The sequence below is a fragment of the Lynx rufus genome, unplaced genomic scaffold (genome assembly GCF_022079265.1).
Source record: "Lynx rufus isolate CCGP_SWC_20201006 ecotype Redwood Valley unplaced genomic scaffold, mLynRuf1.p SCAF_9, whole genome shotgun sequence".
Lineage (NCBI taxonomy): Eukaryota > Metazoa > Chordata > Mammalia > Carnivora > Felidae > Lynx > Lynx rufus.
The window spans coordinates 1,197,410-1,211,852 of NW_025814897.1; the positions used below are offsets into that span (position 1 = coordinate 1,197,410).

Below are 14,443 nucleotides of genomic sequence, written 5' to 3' on the forward strand. Positions count from 1 at the left end.
GTGTGGAATCACTATAGTCTACACACGAAACTAATATCACACTGTACGTTAACCAACAGGAGTTAAAATAAAAACCTAAAAATAGTTAAGTGACATACAATAAAGATGAAAACCCTTGGGCCCAAGTTGGGTACTCTCCCACTTACCAACAGATCCTTCATGGACCTGATGTATTTAGCACAGTCAACTGCTTAGAATCTGGTTTTCTCAGTCCCCTCTTCTGAACTTTGGATGAACAGGCAATTCGGAACTGAGAGTGGGGAGTAGAGGCAGAGCGTGCTCTGCCTTCAACTTGAGTCAGTTAAGGACAGAAACCCAGCAGATGGGAAGAGGTGTGGCCCCATGTGCAGGGATTGGTCGACAGATGGCGCCTTGCTCAGTCTGCTTATAAACACCCCTGCAGGTGGGACAGGGCTATCCTATGTGATCCACTACGGATAGGAAGAGCCTTCAGGGTCTGGGTTGCATGAAAGAACTTAGCAATAGTGCTTTTCCTTTCAGCAGAACTTTCCTTCGAAAAGCCCCACAGTCATGACCACATCCATTCTGCACAAAATCACAGAGTATTCTGGGATACACTGGTACCCACATCCAGGGAGTCAGTTCTACCCCCAGGCACTCCCTGCGGGTAGCCATGTATTTGGGGAAGCTGCACCCACTGGAGATCCAGTGCATTGAAACATGAGGGTGTTTCATGTGCTGGAGAACACGTAATGGGATTACTGAATGAATGTTTCACTCATTTGGACAGTTTGTATCTTCGAGACAGTGTCCACCATGAGTAAATGGCACCCCAGGGGCCAAGAGGAGCCCACGGGCTTTGGCTAACTTGCTTTGCATTCTTTTCTGCTGAGGGCTTTTCCCTTCTCATTGAACGCATCTGGAAAATCAAAAGGAGAAGAGCCGTACCTGTAGTATTCGTCTCCGACAAAGAAAAGGGTCTTCTGCACATCCTTGAGGTAGACGGCAGCATCTATTCGCTGTACATACCTTGGGAAGCCAAAGTCATAAATGGTGCGAGGAGGACCTTGCATCTGGAATCCTCTTGTTACCCAGTAGTGGGGGCCTGAAAACAGAAATTAAGTTTACAAAAACTCGGGGCGCCTGAACGGCACAGTCGACCGAGCGTCCGACTCTTGAGCTTGGCTCAGGTCGTGATCTCACAGTTGGTGAGTCTGACCCCCAAATGGGGCTCTGTGCTGATGGTGCAGAGCATGTTTGGGATCCTCTCTCCTTTTCTCTGCCCGCCCCTCTCTGCTCGTGCGCTCTATCAAAAACAAAACAAAACAAAACAAAACAAAACCCTAAAAAATTTATATATGAAAAAAGTTTACAAAAATTCTGTGCCACTCAGTAAGGCATTTCATTCATGAGGATTTCTATGCATGGTCACGACGGGAGTGGTTTATGGGATAGTCACTGTGGCTATTACCCAATATATAAGATTTTATTCAATTAAAACTACTCTTGAGGCAAAAATCTCAAGCGATGCCTTAAGAAAGCAATAACGTTGATACAATTGGGTCTTACATTTAACACATTAATTTTTTCAAGACACTTTCCATGTGTACAATCTCATTTGGGTCTCGTACGCGTGCATGGGAGAGGACGGGTGTGGGATGTGCCAGTGCCGTGATTCTTAGGCTGGCACCAGCCTTCTGTCTTTACCTAACCTCAGCATCAAGAAAAAGGAGCTAAAAGTGACAGTTGTCCCTAACTGGGTAACGTCCACTGGCTAGCCATTGTCGCATCTCCAAGGTCGGTGTTACTATAATCACTGTGCGAAGCGAATCATGAAGAGAATTGGCCAGAGTCACGCAAACAGGAAAGGGCTGGAGCCAGGGAGTGACACTGTGCATGCCCACCTCCTGAAACCACAGGGGTCCTTCCATGCCCAGCTGCCTCCCGCAGGGCACATAGCAAGGGTGCTGTCCTCACACGGGGTTCTGTGTTGGCTTCTGTTCACTGGAGGATCTCAGTGGGATGTGCCACTCTGCGGGGCAGGAGCCGGGTCTGTAGCCCCCGGGGGTGCTGTCACTTAGCACGGTGCCTGTCTTGGGTAAAGTCCTGGCTCTGACAGTCATTGCCATTCTTGCCATTGTTGTAACGGCAGAGTGGCATCTCCCACCCAACCTGAGGAGGTGTGACTGGAACACGCTCCATGATCACGGGACAGAGGCTGACCGCACCAGATGTCCCAGCATTCCGGGCCCTGCCCCCTGCCGTGGCTTCCCTTCGGGGGTCTGTCGAGTACCTTTGAAGAAGTAGGCGGTGCCCCTCTCGGCCACTTCATAAGCTGCGTCCACGTTGGACATAAGCTGGGGGAAGGAGCTGGTAATGGTGCTGGGGCGGATCCCTGCCATCATGTGCACCTGACGACGCCAGAAAATCCTGTTGGCCAATGGACAAGACATCAAGGTTGAGGTTGATCTTAAATGGGACTCGGACTGAAACGTACTGCCAGCCACACATCAGAGGCCATTTCTAAATGCCTCTCACCCTTGCCTTGTTTGCAAAGAGAACATCAGTTTTTTGACCTTGGTAAATAGCTCTTCTCCCTTTGTGTTCTTTTTTGTTCCCTTTTGTTCTTTTAGCATCTCTGCAATCCCCTTTTACTGGTGATGTACGTATTTAAGCTGTGCACCTTCCATCGGAACTATCTCTTGGTACACATGTCCCTTTCCTACTCTGATCTTTTAAAAATGAAGATCTCACAAAAAGAAAATTCAATCCAGGTTAACATTATGAGTATTACAAATGAACCAAAACTTTGTGGTTAGGAGATGCGAATTATTCCCGCCAGAACCATTAGCCAGCAAGAACATTAACTGTGATCAATTATACCGCTGATATACTTAGCTATTCAAAGTGTTCATATCCTTGAAGCTGATGGCTTGTTAACAGAAAATCTGGCACGCACAAATTAACGCGAGGTTTAACAACTCTTCCAATATTGTTTCCATAAAACCATGGTAGTACCACAAGGGCACTGGGCTGAAACTGTCAATATAAATGTGGTCCATTTTGAATTTTGGAGGTGAAAGTCATTTTTACAAAACATGAAGAGCTGACTTGACTCTGTAGAAACTAGAATCTATACATAAAATTATTTATCGAGAGTGAAACTGTGATAAAGTTTTGACATTTAATTTTCTGGGTAGTTAGGGTAGGAACTCCTCAATCTTACGTTGGGTTTTCGTGTTCAGTTAATTTAACAGATACAGCGAGCGCCTATCGGCAGGGACTGTGGCAGATACCAAAGATGAAGCACTGAACAGACCCAGGCCTAGCCCCCAAGGAGCTACAGTTCTCCAGACGGGTATGTAACTAGGCGTATAATTCAGACAGGTAGGTGATTAGGCGGTTATGATCATAGTTACAACCAGGTAGTTGTGCTGCAGAGTCAAGTTTAGGACGCCCTGGGAGCACAGCGCATGCCCCACAGGACGGAAGTTCTGTCGCATTCCGCGTTGTGGTGAAAGTGTCCCAGGGGAGGCGGTGTAAGCTGATGTTGAAATTTAAAAGAGCTTTATTACAACAGACGTGTTCATGTTTCCTAAGTAGCATCATGATGCAGAAGGAAAAGCCCATCGTGTTTTAGAAGACATAGGCTTGGGTTCTAACTCTGACCGGCATCTCTAAGCTCAGTCCTATCATCTCTTAGATACAACTACTGATACCTGGCCTGTCCCATGAGATCATTACGAGGGTAACGAGATAGTGATTGGAAAGTGTATTATCAACTGTAAAGTGCCAAATAGCGAGATATTGTCCATCCTAAAAATTATTATTTGCCTAGTTGCTACCCACCCACCAATTGGGCACCCCAGGGTGGCAGGCATCCATGTAGGGCACCGCCCCCCCCCCCCCCGCTGTCCACGCCCTGCACATCACAGTCTTATCTAGAACATGTATTAACAGATGAAACACCAAGACCCAGGAAGGCTGGTGGGCCCAGAGGTCATCTGGTGGTTAGAGGCAGACAGAGCTGTCTTGATTTTCATCTCACAATGATCTCCTCCACATGTTCACTCTCAGCCCCAGATCTCAGGTTTCCTCTGTTCATAACCTGGTGCCTCGTCCAATCAGAGCTATCCTTCTCTGAAGGCAAGAGGGACCCCCTTCCCTTCTCTCTCTCCACCACCAGGACAGGAGGACAGGTTTGGGAACCCAGAAGATTTTGGGTAATGAAAACAAAAAGGTCAAGTTCATAGTCTGTCTTCTGATTTTTGTTAATAAAAACCTGATGAGAAATCCAAAAAATCAAGTGTTTTTCACTTAATTCAATATGTAGTTCTGAAATGCTGACTGTTCATGTCACGGTGCTAGATGCTGACCGAGGCACCGAGCGAGCATGCGCTGCAGGGATGAGAATGCTGGGGAAGAGGAGGTGAGGAGAGCGGGCAGAGAGGAGCAGACATATCCTCTGGGGATGAGTCACCACCTGCATCAGGTCTCTGACGAGGCTCAGACAAATTCCTACTTCTTTCTCCTTGGGCACCATAAAGCTGGGAAATATTTCCATTAATTTTCATTTAAAAGTCAACAGGTGACTTTCGGCAAACTTAAGCCTCATTCTCAGGTGCAGTAGGGACACAGATGTCCCGAATGACTCAGGACGAGAGGGAGGAAAATGCAGTGATCAGGAGAAAACGTACTGTCAGAGCTTGTCACACGTGGCAGAATCTAAAATTCCTTTCTAAAAACACCTTGACTTCGGATACTGCAGGTATTGTGAGGACCAGATCGAAGGAAAGTCAGCATTGTAAATCAAGAGCGATGTTGCGCCCCCGGAGACATTTGGCAATGCTTGGGGACAAGTTTGCTTGTTGTACCTGGGGACGGTCAGTACTATTGGGGTGTAATGGGTGGAGACCACGGATGCCACTAAACATCCAACCATCCACGAACAGCCCAGCCAACCAAGACCTACCTGGTCAAACATCAGTAGGGCCCAAGTTATGAAACCCTGGTTGAAACACTGTCACAACGTATTGTAATGCGTAAACTGGACACATAAGGTAGAAATAAATACTGTCCATCACTTACATAAAACAGCGCAAGTTCCAGAATAATCTGTAATCATGAACATTTTCAGGACGCTAATGGTGGGTAGTGAAGCAACAGAACCCATACTCAGAGGATACACAAAGTTGGAGCTATTGATGACAATAATAAATGAATGAAAATTGACAACGCTCTCCCACCGAGTACAGCAAATAATCTCCTGATTCATCTGTCAATGGGTTTAAAATCTAAGCAAAAAGAAAGACAATCCACGTACTTCTTGGACAAGGCCAGCTGGAGGACGTATTGGAACTGGCAGTGGGAATAGGTAAACACCCTATCGATAGTCTGTAATCCGATCTTTGATAAGAGGGGCAGGACAATGGGACTTATTGACAGGATAGATCTGCTGATCATACATTTAGCTGCACTGTTTATCTCTTGGTTCCCTGGAGCCAGTGCCGTGCCTGGCACGTGGTCAGGGCTCAGTAAATATTTGCTGACTTCATAAATCGGTGCCAGGGATGGAGAGGAGCTAAAGAGATCACCAACTTTCATAGTCTCTGAAATTTTTATTCCCTTTTCCTAAAGAACAGCAGCTAATTCACCAAGTGTGAGATTCGTTTACCCACAACCTTCACCTGGCGTTCGCCTGGGGCCGGGTCACGGCTTATCCACTTTTCTAGCCCCCGAACACCAGGGCACTTACTCCACATTTGCTGAACTTTTGTTCTTTCTTGGTTGTACCAACCGTCTTCACTCCCCACTAGTGTGGGCTGAACCCGTCCGTCTGTCTGTCCCTCACCTCTCATTTCAGGAGAGGCCTCCACCTCCTCACTGTCCGACTGTCAGGGTAACTCAGCATGAGCCAAATGGGGACCTTTACTTTTCCTTGACTTCGACCCTCTGTCCTCCTTGACCACTCTTCTCTCTAATCCTGCTCCCTAGTTTCAGGGGGAAGAAGGATCTTTCTTCTATGTTTTTGATGCTTTTGGTCGAATTTCTGCTTATGTCCCACGGAGGTGGGGCTGTGTGGCCTTGTGACAGGAGCAAGGGAGCTTGGGGAGATGTGTGACCTCGTGTGTATCACTCAATTTTTTGAGACTCAATTTCCTGTCAAATAAAAGTGAGATATCATGCTATCTGTGCTGATACTTCAGAGGATCGATTGAGATAATGCACATAGAAGTGTTTTAGAAGCTCTTGACTACTCTTAAAATAATTTGTAGATATCGTAGGAAGACACGTTTCCACCCTGCAAACGTACTGATTGGTGATAGGTAACCTTGAAGTTAGTAGAGCTAAGTTTCTTTCTAAATCTGTCTCGCCGATGTGAAATTTTTGTCATTGGAAGCTCTGAAGTCCAAACTATCACATCATTGGCTGACAGGCCACTCATTTTGGGGGTTCCACTAACCAGATAGACGCCAAGAAATAAAACAGTCATCGCTCATCTCCTGGAGCCCAAGGAAGACACAGCTTATAAAATTGAAGACCCGTATGTAGACAGTGCTTAAAAACGGCCAGAGCAGAGCGTGGGGTCCTTAGCTTGTTTATACCCCTCTGAGGAGCCTGGGCGTCCATATTTATCAGCCAGAACCCGTGAAGCTGTCAAGGCTCATCCTCAGCCAGGAGGGTGTTCGGAAGGGACAAGGAATCCGGGCTTCTACTCTACCTTCTGCCCCTTTGTTGGAATTCTTGAATACACAGTGGAGAATCAGTCCAAGTAAATACACTGCCTCCCGCTCCCTTTCCATGACGCAATCTCATACCCAGAAAAAACACATTACCAGGGAGCCTTCAGGTGTGCGGGCTGGGCTCAAAGCCACGGAGTCCTGGGGGATGCCAGACGCAGAAAGTTCTAGTTTGTTGTCCCTCCTTCCCCAGGAGCTTCGCACTTACGTTTCTCCACTGGCTCCTTGTCATGCCTTCTACCATGTCTGGTTATTTTCCCACGTCGGACCCTGCTGCCTGATCCAGCCGTTAATTTACCTCTCTCTGCTACCAACAAGACTCTCAGGCGAACGACCCGTATCTACCGTTTCCACATGCCCCCCAACTTTTGTTCTTTTGCTCCCCAGGACCTGGATTCCTTCCTCACTCCTCCCTCATCCTGGCCAGCCTGTCTCCTTTCTTCAGTCCTCAGTCTGATGGGCTCGGCATCCTTTTCCACCATTGATCGCGTTTGGTGGGGGGCCAGGGGGGCGGGGAATCCTCTTTTCCTTCATTTATTTGAGGTTCCATGAAGGCTTTCTGTCTCTGATGTCAAGTAGGTTTAAAATTCCAGCTGGGGAAAAGAACACTGTGCATACATGAGTGAGCGTCTGGAAAATGCTTAGCACAGCACAGTGTAGGTGATCATGGAACGTCAGACGTTATTATTAGGGTTCATTTTCAGATCCTCCACTGCCTCGTCCACATGGGAGGACCCACGGGGCCACTGTGAGTGCTCCCCTGAGCACCAGCTTCTGTAAAACTAGATCGCCATCACCATCACTGTGGACATCTAACACCGAGCGTTCCTGTGTGTGTCTCACAGATTGTGGTTTTCCTGCCTGCTGTCTTTGACTCTTCTCTTCCACTATCTCCTCACTAAACGAGCCAGGTCATGCAGGCGACTCCCTTCAGGACGCCCCTTCATTCATCCTCTGCATTTCCTTGCGCAGCCCGATGTGAATGTTTTCCTCTGCGTGCTGATCTAAGATGCGTAACATCGTTCAGGAGGCAGCCATTAATGAGGGACGGATATCCTTAATAAAGAATTGTGTTTTGAGAATAAAACAGAATGCAGACCACCCCCTCAAATATTTTCCACATACCTCCATGGTCTAAGGACTTTCTTGTCCTTGTGGTAGATGAAGGCCCTCACGCCCTTTCCCAGCACACTCCAGCGCATTTGGGTCAGAAGGCTAGATGGCGTTCATGTCGAGTGCTTCCCTTGGGAGCTCCCCTGCATGGCCAGTTTTCTGTGTGAGGGACAAGATGGACTCTGGACCAGGAGTGAGAAGACCCGGCTGGCAGGAGGGTCTGCTGGGCTGACAGACAGACGGGGCCCACCTTTCTCACCTCCAACACGAAGGATGTGGACACAGTCAAGCCTCAGGCTTATTCCATAAGCAAAATGCTATTCCTCTTGTGAGGTCTATTGCTGGCTGGGATAGTCTTGGTTTTATCGGTAACATTAAATTGGATAAAACCTGCAACAGTCTGAGAGACACAACTACAATTTTGGCCCCTTCTCTTCCCTAATTGCCTGAGGAGATGTTAATATTCTGCCATCCACCATAAAGAATAAACGCGTGTGAATTAAACATGGGCATACACTTGTATGTAAGTCGTATGTATTTATGACGTTCACCTTAGTATAGTCGAAGCCCAGTCTCTTCAAACAGAACGCTGGAATGTTCCAATGGACCTGTACACACCGCGAGAGTGTGCAACCGTCTCACGGTGACCGTGAAAAGCTCTGCATTGCACACCGTGTGGTTATGACGTCCATGGTTTGAATTGTCTCCTCCATGGATTATTGGGGAACCCTGGGCTGGGGGAGAACAATGGCCTGCCGTGCCTCGAAAGAATTCTCTGTTCTTTGTCCAAGCTTAGCAAGCACTTAGGGACTTTAGGTGACAACCAGCAGGGGATCAGAGCTGCAGTCATGGGATTCGAGCTCCAGATGGCACCGAGGGAGGCAGGGAGTCAGCGGTGGGGGTGAGGGCTCTGGCTGGTCACAGGGTGGCCGGTCCCCAGCTCTGTGCTCTTGTGGCTCCTTTCAGAGTCTTGTGAAAAGGGAACCATCATTCGTACCTCACTGGCCATCGTAAGGACCTGATAACAGAGTGCTCATCACTGTAAGTGCCGCACTCATGGGGGTCCCTGTGATGTCCTGTGATGTCTGAGCGACCTGTCCCAAAGAGGAGCAGGAGAGGTTCAGGGCCCCCGGCCAGCTTGGAAAGGGACCACTCCTACTCCCTGCCTCGGGTACTTCCTCAACCTTTGGGCTTGCCGGCCCCGCCCCCACAACCCAGCGGAATGGGAGGACACGAGGGGGTGGTGACTGAGCATTCCTGTCCCCTGACCCCCCCATTTCTCAGTGTCTCCTGCACCCAGGCCTCCCTTCACATTCTGTTACCACTCCCAGCATTTATGACGACACTCTATCAAATAGTTGTTAGCAATTGCTAAACACTCATGGTTTGATATATTGAGGGTTTTGAAACACGTTTTTGCTTTTTTAAAGAAAACACTTACAATTGTACCTAAGGGCGTAATGTCTTTGACTTCAGCGTCTCCTTGCGACTCGTACAACCAGCATCTCATCTCTTCCTCGGGGGCCCAGGGCCACCTGCCCTTGTCTGACCCCACCGGCACAGCCCTGCCCCTCCCCACACCCAGGCCCCTCCCGCCACACGCCTGGCCCTCCTGGCTCAAAGCCCACCAATTCTGTTTTGCTTTACTTTTTGGTAATAATAAAAAGTCTATAATCAATAAGTATCGATAAAAATCATTAAAAGCTAATAATAATAAAAAGCCTTCAAGTTGTTCCTAAGGCTTAATCCACGACACAGATTTTCAGATTCCCCTTCCGAAATATATCATCTGTTATTACTGACTGCCCGCGGTGTTGGTGCGCTCTCTGATCGAGGTTACCTGATCAGTAAGACACTGCCAGAGTCTACACCAAGTCCGCCCGCCACTAAAACCTGGGCTCTGCTCCAACCTGCCCCTGACGCCCACCCACAGTGGAAGACTGAGTTCAAGCGGTTGCTAATTTTTAAAAGTGAGAAAGAATTGAGATGTTTCTAAGTATGGGATTGGTTAAATACATGATGATGTATCTCTTCACTGGAGTAATGTTTGCATATATATAAAAAAGATGACAAAACTCAGTGGCATGGAAAGATGAGATACTGTTGAGTAAAAAAGGTTGATGGATTAGCTCATCTAATAAAATCCCATCTTTGTGGACATCCCTGATTCCCTCCCATATTTAGTATCTCTCTCTCTCTATCTGGAAAAAAATCTGGAAGGATATACAACATGTTTAAAAACGTGATTACTCTGTTAGGGGCTGAATGTGTCCCGCTCCCTACCCCCAAATTGATGTATTGAAGCATAGCCCCCAGTGTGATGGTGCGGTGATAACCACCAGACGGGACACGTCGGGGGTGACCGGGTTAGACGAGCCCCTGAGGGTGGAGCCCTAGTCTGACGTGACTGGTACCCTTATAAAACTAGACCCCAGAGAGCTTGCTGTCTCTCCTAATGTGCACAGAGAGGTTGTGTGGGCACGGAGGACGATGGCAGTGTTTGTGAATGTTTTTCTCCCTTATGGAACCGAGGTGTGCAAAGGCAGGGCGAGTACTTATCTTTCTTCATACCTCCAGCCACTACAGTGGTGCCTGGGCCAGCCCATAAGGGCTCCATGAACACTTTTTCAGTGAAGAAAAGGAATAAAAAAGTATTCAGACATGCATATTCCTCAGCTACCTCTGCCTGTTCCGGTGTGAATGGATTCTGTCCCCGGTAAAGCGGGGAGTGGGGTGAGAGTTGGTAGGTCTCTCTTTCCCTCCAAGAAAAGAAGCGACCACAGTAATCAGCGTCACGGACCCAAGTCCCCCAGCTCCCTGCGAGGCCAGAGCCCCAGGACCAAAGGGACCACCTAACGTAAAATTAGGAAATTTCCAGCAAATTTGTATATTTCACCTTAGTCACGATCGGATTCCACTAAGTGCACTTTGTTCGACTGCAACTGGGGAGTCCAATTTGGCCTTCACCCCTGGCCTCCCTCAGTCACGAAAGACCTAACGCGGTCTCAGCTTTACTTCATTCGAACGGGTGTCTTTTTATTAATTCGCTTCCACCCAACGGCAGAAAATGATACAGCTATTCAAACATGAGCACTCTGTCTAGCTGCTATCACCACGCTGTTTACGGCAATCTGGGCTTTCACCCAAAATGACATTAGAAAGGTTTTCGCCTTCTTACCTCAAGCCGGTTAGGCTTAATCACGGTCATTATTGATATTAACCATCAGACACAGTCTTCACAGATGTTCCTTCACATCTGCACACATGCATTTTTTCAACTGCATGTTATTTACATGCTGTGGGTCTATTATTGATCAGTTAAACAACGAACAAGGATGTCCAAAAAGTAGGTGGCTTGAAGCTTGACCCCTTTCTACAACCTCCTTATTATTTGAAGACTAACCCCACAGGTATGCCTTTCCTTACAGATTCTCGGCCACGGAAGAATGATCAAAACCACTAACACGTCCGTGATTTTGTGATTTATAATAGCAAGTATATATTTGGTCTCCCTCCTGGTTCCTGGCACGGAGCTGCTTTGGAATTTCCGGTGAGGAGAGCAATGAAGGTGTCTTTTGTTATGTTAACGAGGTGACTTTTGGACCTCACCTCTGGATGGGGGCTAGTTGCCGGAGGAAATGGCCAGGCAATTAGAGGATTAGAGCTTTCAATCCCAACACCCACCTCACCCCCATCTTGGGGTTGGGGGGAGGGATGGGCCTTGGATCCGTGGCCAATGGCTAGCGATTTAATCAGTCATGCCTCTGTGATTAAAGCCTCCATAAAACCCCCAAAGGAGGGGGTTTTGGAGATTTTCTGGGCTGGTGAACATGTAGATAGATGTGCAGCTGTGGGGAGAGTGGTGCATCCAGGGAGGGCAGGGAAGGTCTGCACTCTTTCCCCATACGCTGGTCTCGGCACCTCTCCCTCCGGCCGTTCCTGAGTTCTATCCTTTTATACTAAACTTAGTCCAGTAGAGTAAAGCTGCTCTAGTATGGCAGCCACACCCAAGGAGGGTCACAGGAACCCGTGATTCACAGCCGGTGGGGCAGAAGTGGCATCTGAAGTGGACAGAGCCCTCAACCTGTGGACTCATCCGATGTTATTTCCAGGTAGATGGTGTCAGAATGGAGTTGAATTGTAGGACACACAGCTGGTGTCAGAGAATTGCTGGGTGGTGGGGAAGACCCCCCGCATCAGAACCGGTGACCAGAATTGTCACCTCCTATGTGAACGCCACCGACGTCTACTGGAATGGACAGTCCTTGGCAGAAACGCCCCAGCTTTCATTCTGGCACTTGAATGTGACCTTGTAACACAAAATGGGAAACTTAATTCTCCTTCACCCTGCATACGTTTTGCCAACTTCCTTGCGTTTTTTTCCGAGGATAACCACTGCCTCTCACCATTCATCACTCTTTCAACCAACAGAAAACTCACAACGATATTATTAGATGTACTTTAAGTAGAAAAAATATTACCACCAACCATTTCCCGTCTTCTAGTAAAACTTCCACATGAGTTTCAAACCCAATGGCTTTGAATTTTTGAGTATCATTGTTTTCAAATTTTATTTCCTCTTTCCTTATTATACAAATCTTAAATTTACCCTATTTAATTTCCCTGAGTGATGTCCATGCCAATAAAAACACTAATAAATAAAGACCAACCGGAACCCCCACTATCACCTCCCACGGCTGTAAAGGCAGCGATCCCTACAGCGTCCACACTAACAATCCCAGCTTCTCCGGCATCACAAATTATATCATAAATTACTCCCACGCCATCGCATTTAAATACCGGCTCGGCCTCACCATCCTTTACAACTCACAGAACTGCAAACGCTTCTACTAATAAGTTCAAATGAAACAGTCCTAAGGCCACAGTACTAGAAACTCAAACCTCAGGGTGTTCTTCAGGAGCGTCAGCTGTGGTGTAGCTAAAATCCATCAATATTCCTGCCTTCTCTACACTGTCTGCCCTCTAGCTGACAGCGGAAAAGTCAGGGGGCACCGAGAAAGAGGGTTTTCACAAGAGGGCCGTCTTTGCAGTTTTCCCACCCGTCTACCCATCCCTCTGATCATCCTTCCATCCACCCACCCACCCTCCTGTCTGTCCATCCACTTGTCTGTCCACCTGGCTATCTATCCACCCCCACTACCGAATATTTTTTGAGCAAATCCTATGCGCTCTCACTAGGGATACATGATAGACAGAAGAGACATCAGATCAATCTGGGCTAGTGCTCTAACTCGGACACTTAGTGAAACCGTTAGCTCAGAAGAGTGCCTCGTTCTCTTTGAGTTTCTTTCTTCATCTGTAAATTGGGGCTTCTAATCTCTACTTCGCCACGAAGAGGGTCAGAAGTACCTTACGTATACGGAAAACTCTGCGCCCAGCACCAAGGGCACGGTGGGCGCTGCACACATGGTGTTTTGGCAGCTCTCGGTCTCCCCGGAGACCCCCGCCTCCCACCCTACCGCCACACAGGACGGCATCTCTGCACGGTCCTCCCTCGCGGCGGCAACGAGCACTTCTAGAGTGACTGACGCGTGGAGCTGAGGCCTGGGAGGACTTGGTGGCGCGTCTGGGGCTTACCGGTCCCTGAAGAACAGGAGCTCCTTCCCAAGCATCGTCACGGCATCAAAGGACGAGCTGGAGTCACAGAGGTCGGGGGTGGATGGACTTTGAGGTGGGGCGTGCGGCACGGTGGGCTTTCCCGGGAATGTTTTCCGGGGTCCTAGGATTCAAAGTGACTTGGTCAGCACGGTACCAGGAATCTAGGGTTTGTGCACTCGCACTCCAGAGACGCTCTTTGTCGGTACAGGACGAGGTGAGGAGGCGCGTGGCTGCCTGTGGCGGGCAGACCCGGGTTTGAATCCCGGCTGTGCTAGGTGCTGAGTTGTGTGAAAATCGTGCCTGTCACTTAACCCCTCCACGCCTCTGTTCTTTCGTTAGTGAAACGGGAGGGAGCAGGGGGTTTTGTGAGAAGGAATATCTGTAAAGCACCTGACACATTGGCGCGTAGTAAGTGTTAGAGGGATCGCAGCTGCAGGAGTCCCAGATTAGAGGTGTCTTTTAAAAGTTGCCACTGATTATTTCTTTTTTTTTTAATTAATTAAGTAATTTTTAATGTTTATTTTTGAGACAGAGAGAGACAGAGCATGAACGGGGGAGGGTCACAGAGAGGGAGACACAGAATCGGAAACAGGCTCCAGGCTCTGAGCTGTCGGCACAGAGCCCGACGCGGGGCTCGAACTCACGGACCGCGAGATCGTGACCTGAGCCGAAATCAAGAGTTGAATTCTTAACTGACTGAGCCCCCCAAGCGCCCCTGATTATTTCTTTGTAATTAAATTCTTTGTTCTAAGAGACATGGTCATCTTCTTGTGTGTTTTCAGGTCGTGCACATCTGCTTCTGGGCATCTTGCTGTGCATAAGCCTTTGCCAGGCACCCAGGAAAGACCGAATTCCAGTGCCAACACACTACACTGAGGTGGGCACTACTTAAAGGCACCTTCTGGTGGATCCTGCTCCTTGGGAGGCCTGCTGGTGAGTTTTCACTCCCCCTCTGTGCTCCTGAGGGCTGTCTGCTGTCTACAGGAAATGAGCAGGGGCTGCCTGGGCCA

At 48.3% G+C, this 14,443-nt stretch overlaps 1 protein-coding gene across 1 annotated transcript in view; it reads right to left on the reverse strand.

Annotated features, from left to right (window-relative positions):
- Positions 1–14,443, reverse strand: part of MMP20 (matrix metallopeptidase 20) — a 50,262-nt gene that overhangs the window by 19,377 nt on the left and 16,442 nt on the right. The window contains exons 6-8 of the mRNA XM_047071305.1: positions 13,413–13,554; positions 2,255–2,391; positions 910–1,066 (exon numbers count right to left, since the gene is read on the reverse strand). Of these exons, the coding sequence (XP_046927261.1) occupies positions 910–1,066; positions 2,255–2,391; positions 13,413–13,554 (436 nt within the window). The remainder of the gene's footprint in view (positions 1–909; positions 1,067–2,254; positions 2,392–13,412; positions 13,555–14,443) is intronic.